General features: G+C 35.9%; 1 protein-coding gene across 1 annotated transcript in view; it reads left to right on the top strand.

Annotated features, from left to right (window-relative positions):
• LOC102801772 (uncharacterized) overlaps positions 1 to 13447 on the top strand; it is a 35587-nt gene that overhangs the window by 11154 nt on the left and 10986 nt on the right. The window contains exons 9-16 of the mRNA XM_085493338.1: positions 1390 to 1428; positions 2496 to 2666; positions 4089 to 4169; positions 4994 to 5092; positions 5477 to 5598; positions 6170 to 6410; positions 9692 to 11559; positions 11966 to 12106. Of these exons, the coding sequence (XP_085349464.1) occupies positions 1390 to 1428; positions 2496 to 2666; positions 4089 to 4169; positions 4994 to 5092; positions 5477 to 5598; positions 6170 to 6410; positions 9692 to 11559; positions 11966 to 12106 (2762 nt within the window). The remainder of the gene's footprint in view (positions 1 to 1389; positions 1429 to 2495; positions 2667 to 4088; positions 4170 to 4993; positions 5093 to 5476; positions 5599 to 6169; positions 6411 to 9691; positions 11560 to 11965; positions 12107 to 13447) is intronic.

The raw sequence follows: 13447 nt of genomic DNA, 5'->3' as shown, positions 1-13447 counted from the left end.
CAAATACGGTAATACACTGTAATGGTGATAGTTACATTGTATACTAATACACTGTAATGGTGATAGATACATTGTCAGTATACTAATACACTGTAATGGTGACAGTTACATTGTTTGTATACTTAATACACTGTAATGGTGATAGTTACATTGTCTGTATATTAATACACTGTAATGGTGATAGTTACATTGTCAGTATACTAATACACTGTAATGGTGATAGTTACATTGTCTGTATACTAATACACTGTAATGGTGAAAGTTACATTGTCAGTATACTAATACACGTACTGTAATGGTGATAGTTACATTGTCTGTATACTAATACACTGTAATGGTGATAGTTACATTGTCTGTATACTAATACACTGTAATGGTGATAGTTACATTGTCTGTATACGAATACACTGTAATGGTGATAGTTACATTGTCTGTATACTGATACACTGTAATGGTGATAGTTACATTGTCTGTATACTAATACACTGTAATGGTGATAGTTACATTGTCAGTATACTAATACACTGTAATGGTGATAGTTACATTGTCTATATACTAATACACTGTAATGGTGATAGTTACATTGTCTATATACTAATACACTGTAATGGTGATAGTTACATTGTCTATATACTAATACACTGTAATGGTGATAGTTACATTGTCTGTATACTAATACACTGTAATGGTGATAGTTACATTGTCAGTATACTAATACACTGTAATGGTGATAGTTACATTGTCTATATACTAATACACTGTAATGGTGATAGTTACATTGTCTGTATACTAATACATTCAGCCCTTGGTAAGAGTTCATCAGAGATCATAAAATACTGTATAACATGACTTATCTATTCTGTTAAAGCGAAATAAATTTGTGCAATTCATCTGCTCACTGTCTTTAGATACTAGTACTTGTGGTGAATGCTGTTATTTAATATAGTCTATTATTATACATCTGTCACTGTAACGCCATACGTTACAGCGTGCCGTAATTTTGCGGTATTTTACAGGGTATTTTCATCCTACCATATTAGGAAATGCTAATTCCAAATATGGAATGATTATACGCGTAAGCGTCTTCTAATAATAAAAACAAACATGGCTGCCACAAGGGATTGACCTGACTCCATACAAAGAAGTTTGCTGATTTCGGCATTCCCATGATGTATTCTTGGTAGGAAAAGATGTATAATAATAAGGTCATTACGAAGATACCTCAAAGTATGCACTCAGACAGTAGGCTGTCGCATCGACCTCCGCCGCGCGCCGGTTGATACTGCTGCTCTACTGTCTTCGTGCATACTTTGAGGTATCTTCGTATTAACCTTATATTATTTATTACTTATCTCATATCATAATTATTATTTTTTTTTAATAATGTAGGTGACAATGACCCAAACTCTCCAGAACAGAAAGAAAATAGTAAGTAAAGTTATTTTCTCATTAATTCCTGATGTGCCTACAAATGAAGACTTCATCTCAACATTGCCAAGTGCATCATACAATATATTTTACATACATGTATGTTTCATGGGATCCGTGTTGAACGGTGTGTACTGTATTTGCCGTTAGTATACTAAGTGTGCCTCTTATGAAACTGTATATACACCAATACATGCTGTTTTGATAATAGACATTCCTTTGTCATTTATGTAAGTGTAGTACTATTAACCCTTATCTGGTCAAGTCAATGCAAAAGTACATAGGGTTGGCAGATTAAGGATTAAACAATGCTGTGATTTTTTCAGGCCTTAGAAATAAACTAATGTTTCTGGTCAGTGTTCACACGGCCATAAATAGTGTTGGCCACTCCTTTTTCTCACTTTTTTTGTCACTCCATAGCACACTCGGTTGACAAACGAAAATATGTATCTTGTCCAATATTTTAGCAAAAAATCACCTCACTGCCCCATTTTTCAAAACAAATTCACCAGAAACATATTTTTTTGCAAGGTCTAACACTAACCCAGGGGTTTTTCTAGGAAAAAAACTGCAAGAGGGAGCACTGCAATTTAGCGGCGCCACCAAGTGGGTAAATAGGGTTCTCCCTACCAGGGTGGTGTGGAGTTTTTGATAATTCTAAGTTAAAATGGGGCATTCTATGGCTTTCTTGGAGCCAAAGTTACAATCAGTCAGGTCACAGTTTAAGACTGTGAAGACATGTGATCCCTGGTAAATCAGAATTTTATGGTTGCTAGAGGATCTGCTCCCCAGGGTAAGGGGGCGCATGGCCATGGCATGAGGGCGCTGCACCCGTTCCCTTATTTAAAAAAATCCTGCTAACCTATAAGGTTATTACAAGATATTGCAGAAAAAACAATAACTTTATTGTATACTGGACTCATTTTGACCACAGACATACCTCTATCATTTAGTAAGCGCATAAACTACTGAGGGAGTATATTTAGCAATAATATAAAGTTTGTGTTTTTTTTGTTCTTGAGATTAACAGAATTAATACAAATTTTCAACTTTTTATTCATCCCTAGTTTCTAGTACAGTCATCATGGAATCTGATGCAGACTCTGATAGAGATGAAGATGAGGCAGGTCAAGGTTCAACAGCTGAGAGTAGAAATACCAAACAACCAGACATTGTAGATTATGCCAATGCTGCTACACAAGCCTATGATGCCATCCCAGATTCTGATTCAGAAGAAGGTATTAGACTATAATATTAATTTCCAGGACAACCACTCATTGAAAGGGGTTTTAATTTTACCTCATATCATATTCTGGTGAATGGAAATAAAATGCCCCTTTTTCACATACAACCTAGAGTTGAAAAATCATTTTTCAACCAGAATTCTTGCCCACATTTTCCTGCATGGTTTTCTTATATTTCTGGAAATGAACCCTAATTTTAGAGCTAACAGACAAAATTTGAGTAAATTTCTATTTTTTGCACAAAAAAATTTGGTTATTTTTGACCCAATCTCCTGAAAGAAAGTGCAGACTATAAACAGGACTATTTTGTGAATTTGTGATAAAAAGAGGGAATTGGTAGTGAAAAGCTTAATTGTGCTGGTGATGAAAAGTATACAGCAAGTTTGAAATGAAAATCAACATGAACACATTGCTGAGTTAGTACAGTCCACCAAAACTGTGAATAGCTTCCTTGGGTTGAGGTGATAATTACTTTCATTATTACAGTCCTGATTTTAATATCATACAAACAATCAATTTGTTTATGAGATGCAAATAAAATTCAAAAGCAAAATCCACCATAAGATTATTTTATGTACAAGTTGACTTGAAACTGTGTCCTTTGACTTAATAGGTCATGTCGGTTATTAACCAATCAAATTGCTGTGTTCTGTGAAAAGCGACATGATTTAAAAAAACATAAACAAAAACTGTGCATTGATAAAGTATTTAGCACTTTTCTTGGTTATAACAGCTTATTGCTGAAACTAAATTCATCCATACATTCACGCTAGTCACAATAAATATTCTTGAATAGTCATTAGTCAATAGTCATCAATGATGAAAAACATAAATTTCGGCTCTCATTTAGGAACCGTGAATAATTGAAATGTTCTGAAAACGATACCTCAATTAGAATAATTTTAATTGCTTTGCAAACACTGGAGCTATATCAACCAACAGGTTTCTTATCTATATGATTATTTTTCAAAACAAAATATCTATCAGGTAAATTAACGATTAATGTATGACCCTTAAAGCACAGGAGTCGTCGCGCTGCGCATGTGTGACATTTGTGTTGATAAACATTGATTTTCCCACAGTCCAATGTGCTCTTCAAATGGAAATCACAAGTATGAGGTTTAGCCTGGGTGCGATATGCACTGATTACCGCCGGTGACTCCTTGGTACCTTCGAATAACATGTAAATTATCTAATTAAAGCTTGGAAACGTCTCAGTTCATACTCATTGATCTGCGCAACAGTCAAAGTCGCCATATTTGTTTATATGAGACCCATATATATCGCACATGCCTAGCGCGACGACTACCGCGCTTTAAATAATGATAGTATAATGAATGCACGAAAATAATGTGCATAAGTTGTACTGTATGATATTCTAATTTGTCGATTTCATTTTTTTTTTTATATACGTAGAAAGTGAAGGTATGTCTATATTCTGTGCTGACACACAAGTATATGGAGTGGCTGGGGACAATCCTAAAAAGACCAGACAAGGTATGTATACAAATATATCAACAACTGCATCCTAAAAATATATTGATCAAGAAAAATTCTAAATTTGTATTAAGATTTCAAAATGTTGCTAGTTTAAAGGGTGGTGGTCGTTGTCACACGCAACGTAATATTACCGTAATTGGTATAGTACAGGTGTGATGGTTCAAATACCAAAATGGCAACAGTAACAGAAAGACTTCTCTGGCGGCGATGATAAAATACGAACACGGAGCCAACAGATGAGGTTTCAACTGGTACTGGTATTATTATACTCTGCAAACATCAAGTACAATAACGCGGTAAAACTCCACTACTCCAATGACTAGATACTTAAACTCCAATACCATTCAACGAGATCTCCGATCTGATCTCAGTGCTGAACAACTCCCCTATATATACCCACACTGTCTATAAATAGACCATTACATCAGCATACATAATGAGTCTGGAACTTACTACAAATTTCTAGAATGTTCCATTACCTTCTATTGCCTCCTACAGTGTTCTATTACCTATTAACCAGTTTCTAAAAATTCCACCCAGACACAGTACGGTTCTAGAACATTCTCAGTCACACGGAAGTGGTAAACAAGTCGTATGCGACAGTCGTGGTCGCACCTCGTATGTTTGAATTTCAAGTGTTCAACAATGTTTTTTGTATATGTCACTATGAGTCCCATATCTTACACTGCACAACAACACCACCCTTTATAATGTTCAATTAAGGAGCTTATTATGGAATCCACGCTTTTAACAAAACAACCACTTACCTGAGAACGCCGAACATTAAATTATTTCAAGTAAATTATCATATCATTTTTAAGCTGAAGATGCCATATATTGTGCAGCAACGCAGGCATATGGAGTAGGAGAAGATGATGATACTGATGTCAGTGATGAAGATGAGAATAATGGCAAAACAGGTAAGGGATCATTTTGGGTTTATCCTACGTTTTAACGAGAATCATTCCCAGCTGTAACGTACAGGGCCAATCATGTTTCTTGCTATTTTTTACTCCCATATTGATGTTTTGACTGGTACATGTATGTGTGTACATACGTTCTTTGGGTAATTTACCATCCAGATTAGTTTTGGGTTGCAATATGTGTATATTAATTACTCGATTTGCATAATAATTTGCAAATTTTACACTTCCGAAATTTATCTCAGGAACTACTCGACTTTTAATGTGGCTTGACTCAAATCATGGATGCAGCTGTACATTCCTACTGTGTTTATATTACAATTAAAACTTACAGGGACTATGTCATTAATCATAGCTGTTATATTTTACATGACAACCAAGCACCAACATTAAAGTTAAATCTTGATGAAGAAACTGATGATGAAGGGCCTGAAACAAATCTTACAGATGAAGCAACATTGGCATATAACCTTCCACATGACAAAGAGGAAGCCACCACACTGGTAAGATTTTCAAATACTGTGCGCCATTATCATGTGAGTGATAAATGTCACATGCATGTTGTTGTTTTTTATGCTAGGTGACTGTTCCGGACATCAAATGTCACTGTTGTCTCTTTTGACTTTTTTTTGTATTTCCAAATTGCAAGTGCTTGATACATAGTGCATATTTTGCCACAGAAGTCATATTCATGTTTGGACTACATGACAATTTAATGCATTACCCTGGTGTCAACCAGGCTCGTACGAACACAAGCACCTGTGGACCTTAACCAAGGTTCCCCCAAAATCGCATTCGTTAGGGGAATTGGCCTTCCCATTGAGTCTTGGCACACTCACCTAGGGTAGGAGTTGACTCTATTTGGTGTTCAGCCTAAGGTATGATTTGAACTGAGGTCCACCGATCTTGAGTCTGGTGCGACAAATCACTATGCCACCAGTGACTGGCTGTCAATTATTCTTCTTGCATTGCACATGGTAACTACTACTGGTATGTGTCGTAGGTTGTCTCTCATGTTATGATGAACACCAGAATATGTGGTGACTGACATTGTTAACATCTCGCCTTTCTTAGGCTGAAGCAGCGACACAGGTCTATGATGCTACAGATGTTGGCATCGATAGTGAACCAAGCACTGACTGTGATGAGAACGTCTATGAGGCTGCTACTCAGGCATATGGACTTCAAGATTATGATGGCGGGGGTAGCAGCACCGATGACGGTGGTGGTGGTCATGATAAAGCTGATAGAGACTGTGATGGTGATATGGAGCCTACTCAGGCTGAGGAACTCGAACAGACCCAACCTCTGGGTGGTAAGCAATCTTTCAAATATGTCACATGACCATGGTGTATATTATTGGTATGAATGGATGAATGAAGTTTATTTCACTATAAAACATATATACAGATAATTATATACATATGAAGTTGATGTATAAACAAATGAGTAAATAAAATAAAGTAAATAAGTCTATAATTTGAATTTTTAAATATATATATTTTTAGATATTTATATAAATTGTTTATAATGAGGATCACGTAAATAGTTCCCTAGAACTAGTCTAGTCCATGACCCTTTGTAAAGAATGAACAAAATAAACAGTAAATAATAATAATAAGTTATATACAAGTACATAGTCAGGGATTGCGTTAACGCGGAATTCCGCGTCCGGGAAGCATAGTTTTTCTGTGGGACGCACGAATTTTTCAACTGGTGAGTCCCTGGGACGCATCCGGTGAGCACACGTCTCGGTCGTATTATGGTAGGTCTAAAGGCATTGTGTGCGTTTGCGATGCCATTGTCCCGCATACAAAGTTCATAGAGCTTGTAAATTGACCTAAAATACTGTGCCATTGTCTTCAAAAACACCTATTAGCATCTACATTTCACAATGGAAAGTGTGAAGTCCCGTCTGAACATGGAACTATAAGTTCCATGGTCTGAAGTACGGCGAGACAGTCAATACTGAGACAAGTAGAAAGCACTGTGACTTGCTAATTTAACCGCCTAAAACTTACAATGTCACCCAGGGTAATTTTTCTCCAAAAAATCACTTTAACGAACCTGGTACGTGAAATACACTTTTTTCCTAATTTTATTGGTAACGAAATTATATTCTAAACAAAGTAAAAACGATCACAACTGCCGAGCAACAAATTATCACGGTTGCGCAATCCAGTCATGCTGCGTTTCACAATTGTTGATTATTACTCAGTAGTGATTATAATAACGTTCAAACAAAAATTTGTTGAATTGTTATGAAATGCAAATAAAATTCAACTTCGTTTCGTCGTAAGCAAATAATTCCGGTCGCAAATTAACGCTCGATGCTGTAGAGTATCCGCCATGTTCCTTGTCTTGCATGGTTGACCTAATAGGTCAAATCTCTAATTATTACCAATAAAAATGCTGGATGACGTCAACGTGTTCAAATTACCATAGCTCATTTAAATATGTTAATGTATTTGAACGCAACGCGGAAGAGATTTGCCGATGTTGTAGTACGATCATTTGGCTTGGATTTTTACGGGAAAGCGGCAAGATTTTTTTTTTTCAAATCAAAAAATAGTTGTTTTCAAAAGATAAACTGAGCATTTGAAGACTAATTTACAGTGACAACAACTCGAACCGAAACAAAGTTTGCGCACTCACGCTAGTCACAAAAAACATACTCTTGAATAAAAACTTAAACTCTATTTTAGGCGTCAGGAAAGATTGAAATGTCCGAAAAATGACGCCAAAATATTTAAATAACAAATATTAAATAAAATCTGCCGAAAAATCGCCGATTTCTTGGTCCCATTTTATTTTTTTTAAAAACCCAAACTGCTCAGAGGCGAATTTACTGCAGAATCTGGTACTAGTATGTACAAATTTTGGGTGTATTGTTTTCTGGGGACAATATTAATCGAAACAATGAACTATTTAATTATATAACACAAGTGACTATGGGAGATAAACAAATCACTTTTCTAGAAGCCATGGATCGATTCGTTATTTGCCAGATCGCCTCCCCGGCAGGTTCCATGTTGCCATGCCTTTTCTTGTCAGAATCGTATTAAGTCTAAGTTAAGTCTGACACCATCTCATTTATCTTGGCTTATGAAGAACTTGAAGGTAAACCCAGTAATGATTTAAAATTTTTACAAGCAGCATTACATTTTAATAACAGTAAAAATAGAAGAAAACCATGTAAATAATGCAGATTGCTGACATGTAAAGGCTGGAATGAACATGTAAATAAAGTACAATATAAATGTGATTAATGCCTGTTTATGTTTATTGTGTAATAGTTCGTGCAAAAAACTATTTTAGAAAAATACAGTGCGGTAGCGGCAGGGACCCCACATATGTTTAAGGGACCCACACATTTTATAAGGGGTGACCCCAGGGATTCCACATTATCGAACACTAATGCAACCCCTGATAGTTTTATAAATAATGAAATAGACTCAAAATCTTATTAAAATCATTTTATACATGTACTTCTGGTGCTTCTGGTGTCATGGGCTGAAATGTCTACTAACCCACAGTTAAAAGATAAAACTAGCCCATCAATACACTTGAATGTATTAACCTGCTCTATAAACATACCTATCAACTCATAATATAGTTCTTCATTTTGTGCACTGTTATGAATTCTTAGTAAAAACAGAACTGACATAATCACATTCTTCAGGGCATGCTCAGATGAGTCAAAGTGTGAAGACAATAACAAATTTACTGTAAAACGTGTATCAGAACCAATGGCTTCTATTTAAATGATTCAATGCAACAGAAGGGATGTGTTCTCTAGTAGAGCATTTTCACATATGAGAAATGGTCAATACTAATGTATTTGGTTCTCAAACAAAATGGGTGCAGCTTCTATTAGGGATGTGAATACTAATCTATATTTTACGGTACTGTAAACTGCTTTACTTTCAAATTGGCTGATATCAATTTTCATGATTTTGTGATTTTGAACTTGTGAGCAAAACGACCCATGTCACATGTTTTCAAGAATTCTTAATAATAAATAATAAAATGTGATGTGACAAAAAATTGTAAAAAAGTAAGTTTTGTGATAATCCATTCAAATTTAGTGTTTTGGGAAGGAGTGGGTGCTTGGCCAAATTTGACCTACATGTATGATATAGAAATTATACAAAAGTAGACATTACTGTTCCATGAATACATACATGTACCCTCATACAATGAAATTTACGTTGCTAAAAAAATTCATGTCTTTCTCTGGCTTGTGAAATGCACTAAATTGAGTCTCCCATGGAATTAAATCGGTTCTAGGTATTTCAACCTAACTGCACTACTTGGCTGTCACTTGTCATTAATTTCCATTCTGTGGCATACCGGTATTTACTGCCTGAGCAACATCGTTGCTGAACTATTTCAGTGCCACAATGTTCATAAATACAATAAATACTTACTAACAGTTTTGTTTACATTGAACAGTTTCAGAAAAATTAATCACATCAAATAAATGCTTATAATATAGTGCTATCACTTGTTCTGTATAAAACTATTAAAGTGGTAGTTTAATTTTCCAGTGAATTATTTTAAAATTTTTATAATAAATATTTTTTGTTATCGTAGGTAAACCTGATGCAGATGGTGATGAGACTATAGCAGCTGGGGAAGAAAATGGTGATGACGAAAAAATCCAAACTTCGCTTAGCAAATCAAGTAAATCACGGTTAAGAGGGAAAGGAAAGAATATTGAATATCCAGCAGAAACATTAATGTTGCATGATCAGACAGAAGCAACTCAAGAAATAGAAGATGATGATCCTGTAGAGATGAAAAGACAGATGGATGTAGACGAGACTGGACAGGATACCCAGGCTACTGGTGAGGAAGTGGCAACAACAAGTAGAGGAATTATAGAACATTTTAAAATGGAAGAAGAGGCAGATCTAGATACTGATGAAGAACAGGTAACAAAAAGAAGTCGAAGAAAAGAACATTTTGAATTGGGGGACGAGGCTGATTTGGATACTGATGAGGAGCCAATAATAAAAGGAAAAAGTGGAAGGAAAAAACAGTTTGAATTGGAAAATGAGTCTGAAGAGGCTACACAGCCAACAGGGGAGGATGTACCCGTTAAAAGGGGAGTAAGGAAAGCTAGAAAGAGTTGTGCAGAAATGGATGATGAAAATGAACAAGCTATGCAATCAACTGAAAAGCAGAAATTGGCAAAAAAGAGAGTAAAGAAAGGGAAAAAAAGCTACATAGAAATAGAGGATGAGGCCGACCAGGCTACACAACCAACTGAAGATCCAGAACCTTTAAAACGTAAAGGGAGAAGAGGACGTAAAGCTCAAGCAGAAGAGACAAAACCGACCACTGAGGTGGGAAAACAGGGGAAAAGGGGTGGGAGAAGAGGAAGGTCTGCTGCAGTGAAAGATGATACTGAAGAGGCTACACAGGTTATCGAAAAAAAGGATCATGTGAAAAGAAGAGAAAGAAAAGGGCGTATCGCCGTTATAGAGGATGATGCTGATCAGACTACTGAAGAGGAGGGGGAAGAAGCTGGGAAGTTAAGTATTGTGATTGGAAAAGCAATGCATGTTGAGAATTATGACCAGCAGAAACTGAAAGTTCAAGATGAGGTTGATTTTGAAACACAGACTGTAGAAGAAGAGGAGGAAGAAGTGAAACCTGCAGATGAAGATCAGGGTGGAGGACGGAAAGCAAAGATAGGAATAGCTGATGAGAAGAATGAAGAAACAAATGATGAAGAATCGAGTATCGTCAAGACAATGACTAAAACAGATGTGGAGGAAATTGAGAATGTTGGAAGAGGGCAGAGACAGGGAAGGAAAAGAAAAGGAGAAATAGTGGAAGAGACGACAAATAAAGAACAAAAAAGAGGATTTATAAAAGCACCTCTTGGAATTGAAGACCAAATGCAAACAACTGGTGATGATAATACAGACAAAACTGAAAAGGGTAAATCTAGCAAAGCAAAAAATTTAGTTGCAGGTAAAACACAAAGTGATGAAACTGATGCTGGTCCAAGCCAGAGGTCTGAAATAGAAGACAATGGAGTTACCAACTTGGAGATTGATACAAGACGCAGTAAAAAACATTCAACAACAGGTGGGAGAAAAAACGCTTCAGCTGAAGAAATCAGTGAAGGGAAAACGCAAGCAACTAAGCAACCAGATGTGTTTCTCCCACCCAACGATGCTGAGGACATTCTTACAGCCTGTACGCAGGTTTATGGGGCAGATGAGGATGCTGCAAAAAGTGCCACTGATGTGTTTACAGATGCGACACAGGTGTACGGAAAAGATGCTGCCGGGGATACAGAAACAGATGAATACACATCTTCTACTCAGGTTTATGGAGCAGACGGACGGGAAGCAGTTGAACGAAAAGATGAATTCACAGATGATACACAGGTGTTTGGTATTGAGCATGATGATACAATACCTATGGTGTCTGACAGTGAAGAGGAGGTAAGTTATAAAATTTTCTCTTTTTTATGCATGTTTAAAACGTGATTATAAATATTTGGGATATAGATCTTATCTAAAAATAAACTAAAGATTGATTTCAGGCTATTGAGTTATCATCAAATCATGTATTCTGATATGCACTTATTTTTCAGTTGTTGCTTTCGACACTTCGTAAACATGGACACACAATATTTTTTCAAATTGTAAATAATATTGTCTATTTTTGTACCCACCAGAAACACACAAAACAGGTTGTTTCTCAACAAATTTAATTTATAAATAAACAATATTGTTATCCTTTATAGGCTTCTTATTTTATTTAAATAAAATCTAATCATTTAAAAAAAAACTACAAGCTAAATTTTTTTACTTGAATGCCAAATATCTATTGATTATCATTTTGCAGGATGTAAATTCTAAACGAGATAGACGACGACCAGTTAAGATACCTTCAATGTTGGCAAAAGTTCCAGCCAGGTCTGCCATGGCATCACCCAAGACGGAAGGATCTCCAAAAAAAATGCAGAAAGTTGAATTCGCTGTGAAGGTGAGGGTGTGGTATTGAGCTTTGAAGTTGCATTTTGTATTGTATGCAGAATGTTATTGTGATCACCATGAAAAATGATAAAATCTGTTGCTATGACAACAGATTCTGAATCTAGCCTGCACTTGACAAAAACAGGGGTTATAGTGTCTAATCACCAAATCATAATTTCATTGTTGTGATCACACAAATACATTTGCATGTGCAAATTCAGGATGTTTATGATGGATTAAAATTTGACTAAAATAAACATTTGTTAGACATAGTGATAAGTGGACAGAATGAAAACATTTATAATGCTGATCATGAGAGACAGATGTTAGTAATATGTTCTCCAAGATCATTAATTATGTAGTACTAACAGTAATTTATTATTCATTATGTATTATGTATTATAATCATTCTTCTCGTACTTTTTCCACCAAACAATTGCCAGTATTTTTCATTTTTATTAATTATTTATATTATGTTATGATGACCTTAATGTTTTTGAGTCTGAAATTTAACTAGTATTTTTCATATGCTGTGCTCTCGCTGTCGCTCGCAAATGTCGTAAATTACGAAATTTGGACAAGATTTACGAACAAAATAAATATCTATTAGTAAGATTTACGAACACATTTTGTACAAAATACCCTCGCAAATCGCCCTCATTTAATTGTCAAGACTCGACTGTGATCATCACGCGTGTTACGGTTTGAGTGATTGCCATTTTAAAGTTAAACAATGTCTCGTTACTTCTATGATTGCAACAATTGTTACATGGTGATCGCGATCAACACGGAACTGCCACTGAATGTATTTTTCCACTCTAAAGTTATTTTGGTGTCATAGCACATGCGTAGTTTAATCGACATGCGTTTCAAGATACCCCGCGACATTACTCTCAGTATGGGATGGTTTCGTGTCACCCTTATCAAACACGTGATTTGTTTATTTATTAAAAATGGAGACTACGTCAAAAAGGAGTAGACAACTGCTCGACGAGTATTTTTCACGACGAGATGGACTCAGGAGAAACCGCTAAATCGTGTTCAGAACCAGAAACCCATGGGTGTCCTAACCCTGACATCACCAAGAAACGGAAAGTTGATCGTACTGCAGCACGATTTCAGAAATAATGGAAGGTTAGCTGCGGTTCCGTAGCTCTTTGGTGCGACATACAATCTAATTTTGCCCTAACAATTTCACTCGGACGTCTTGTTTTTATTTTTGTTGTTGTATGTCGAACATGGGCCGGTCAGTGTCTGTCACGTAAATAATGCGATCGGCAACAAAGGGCTATGATTCCACAGCTAATGGAAGGTGAGACAATGTTAGCGAATCGATCGAAAAATACTATAA

Source organism: Saccoglossus kowalevskii, chromosome 18 (assembly GCF_978046115.1).
Source record: "Saccoglossus kowalevskii chromosome 18, keSacKowa6.1, whole genome shotgun sequence".
Classification (NCBI taxonomy): domain Eukaryota; kingdom Metazoa; phylum Hemichordata; class Enteropneusta; family Harrimaniidae; genus Saccoglossus; species Saccoglossus kowalevskii.
Note: the sequence above shows the minus strand (reverse complement) of the source record. Positions and strands in the feature narration are given on the sequence as shown.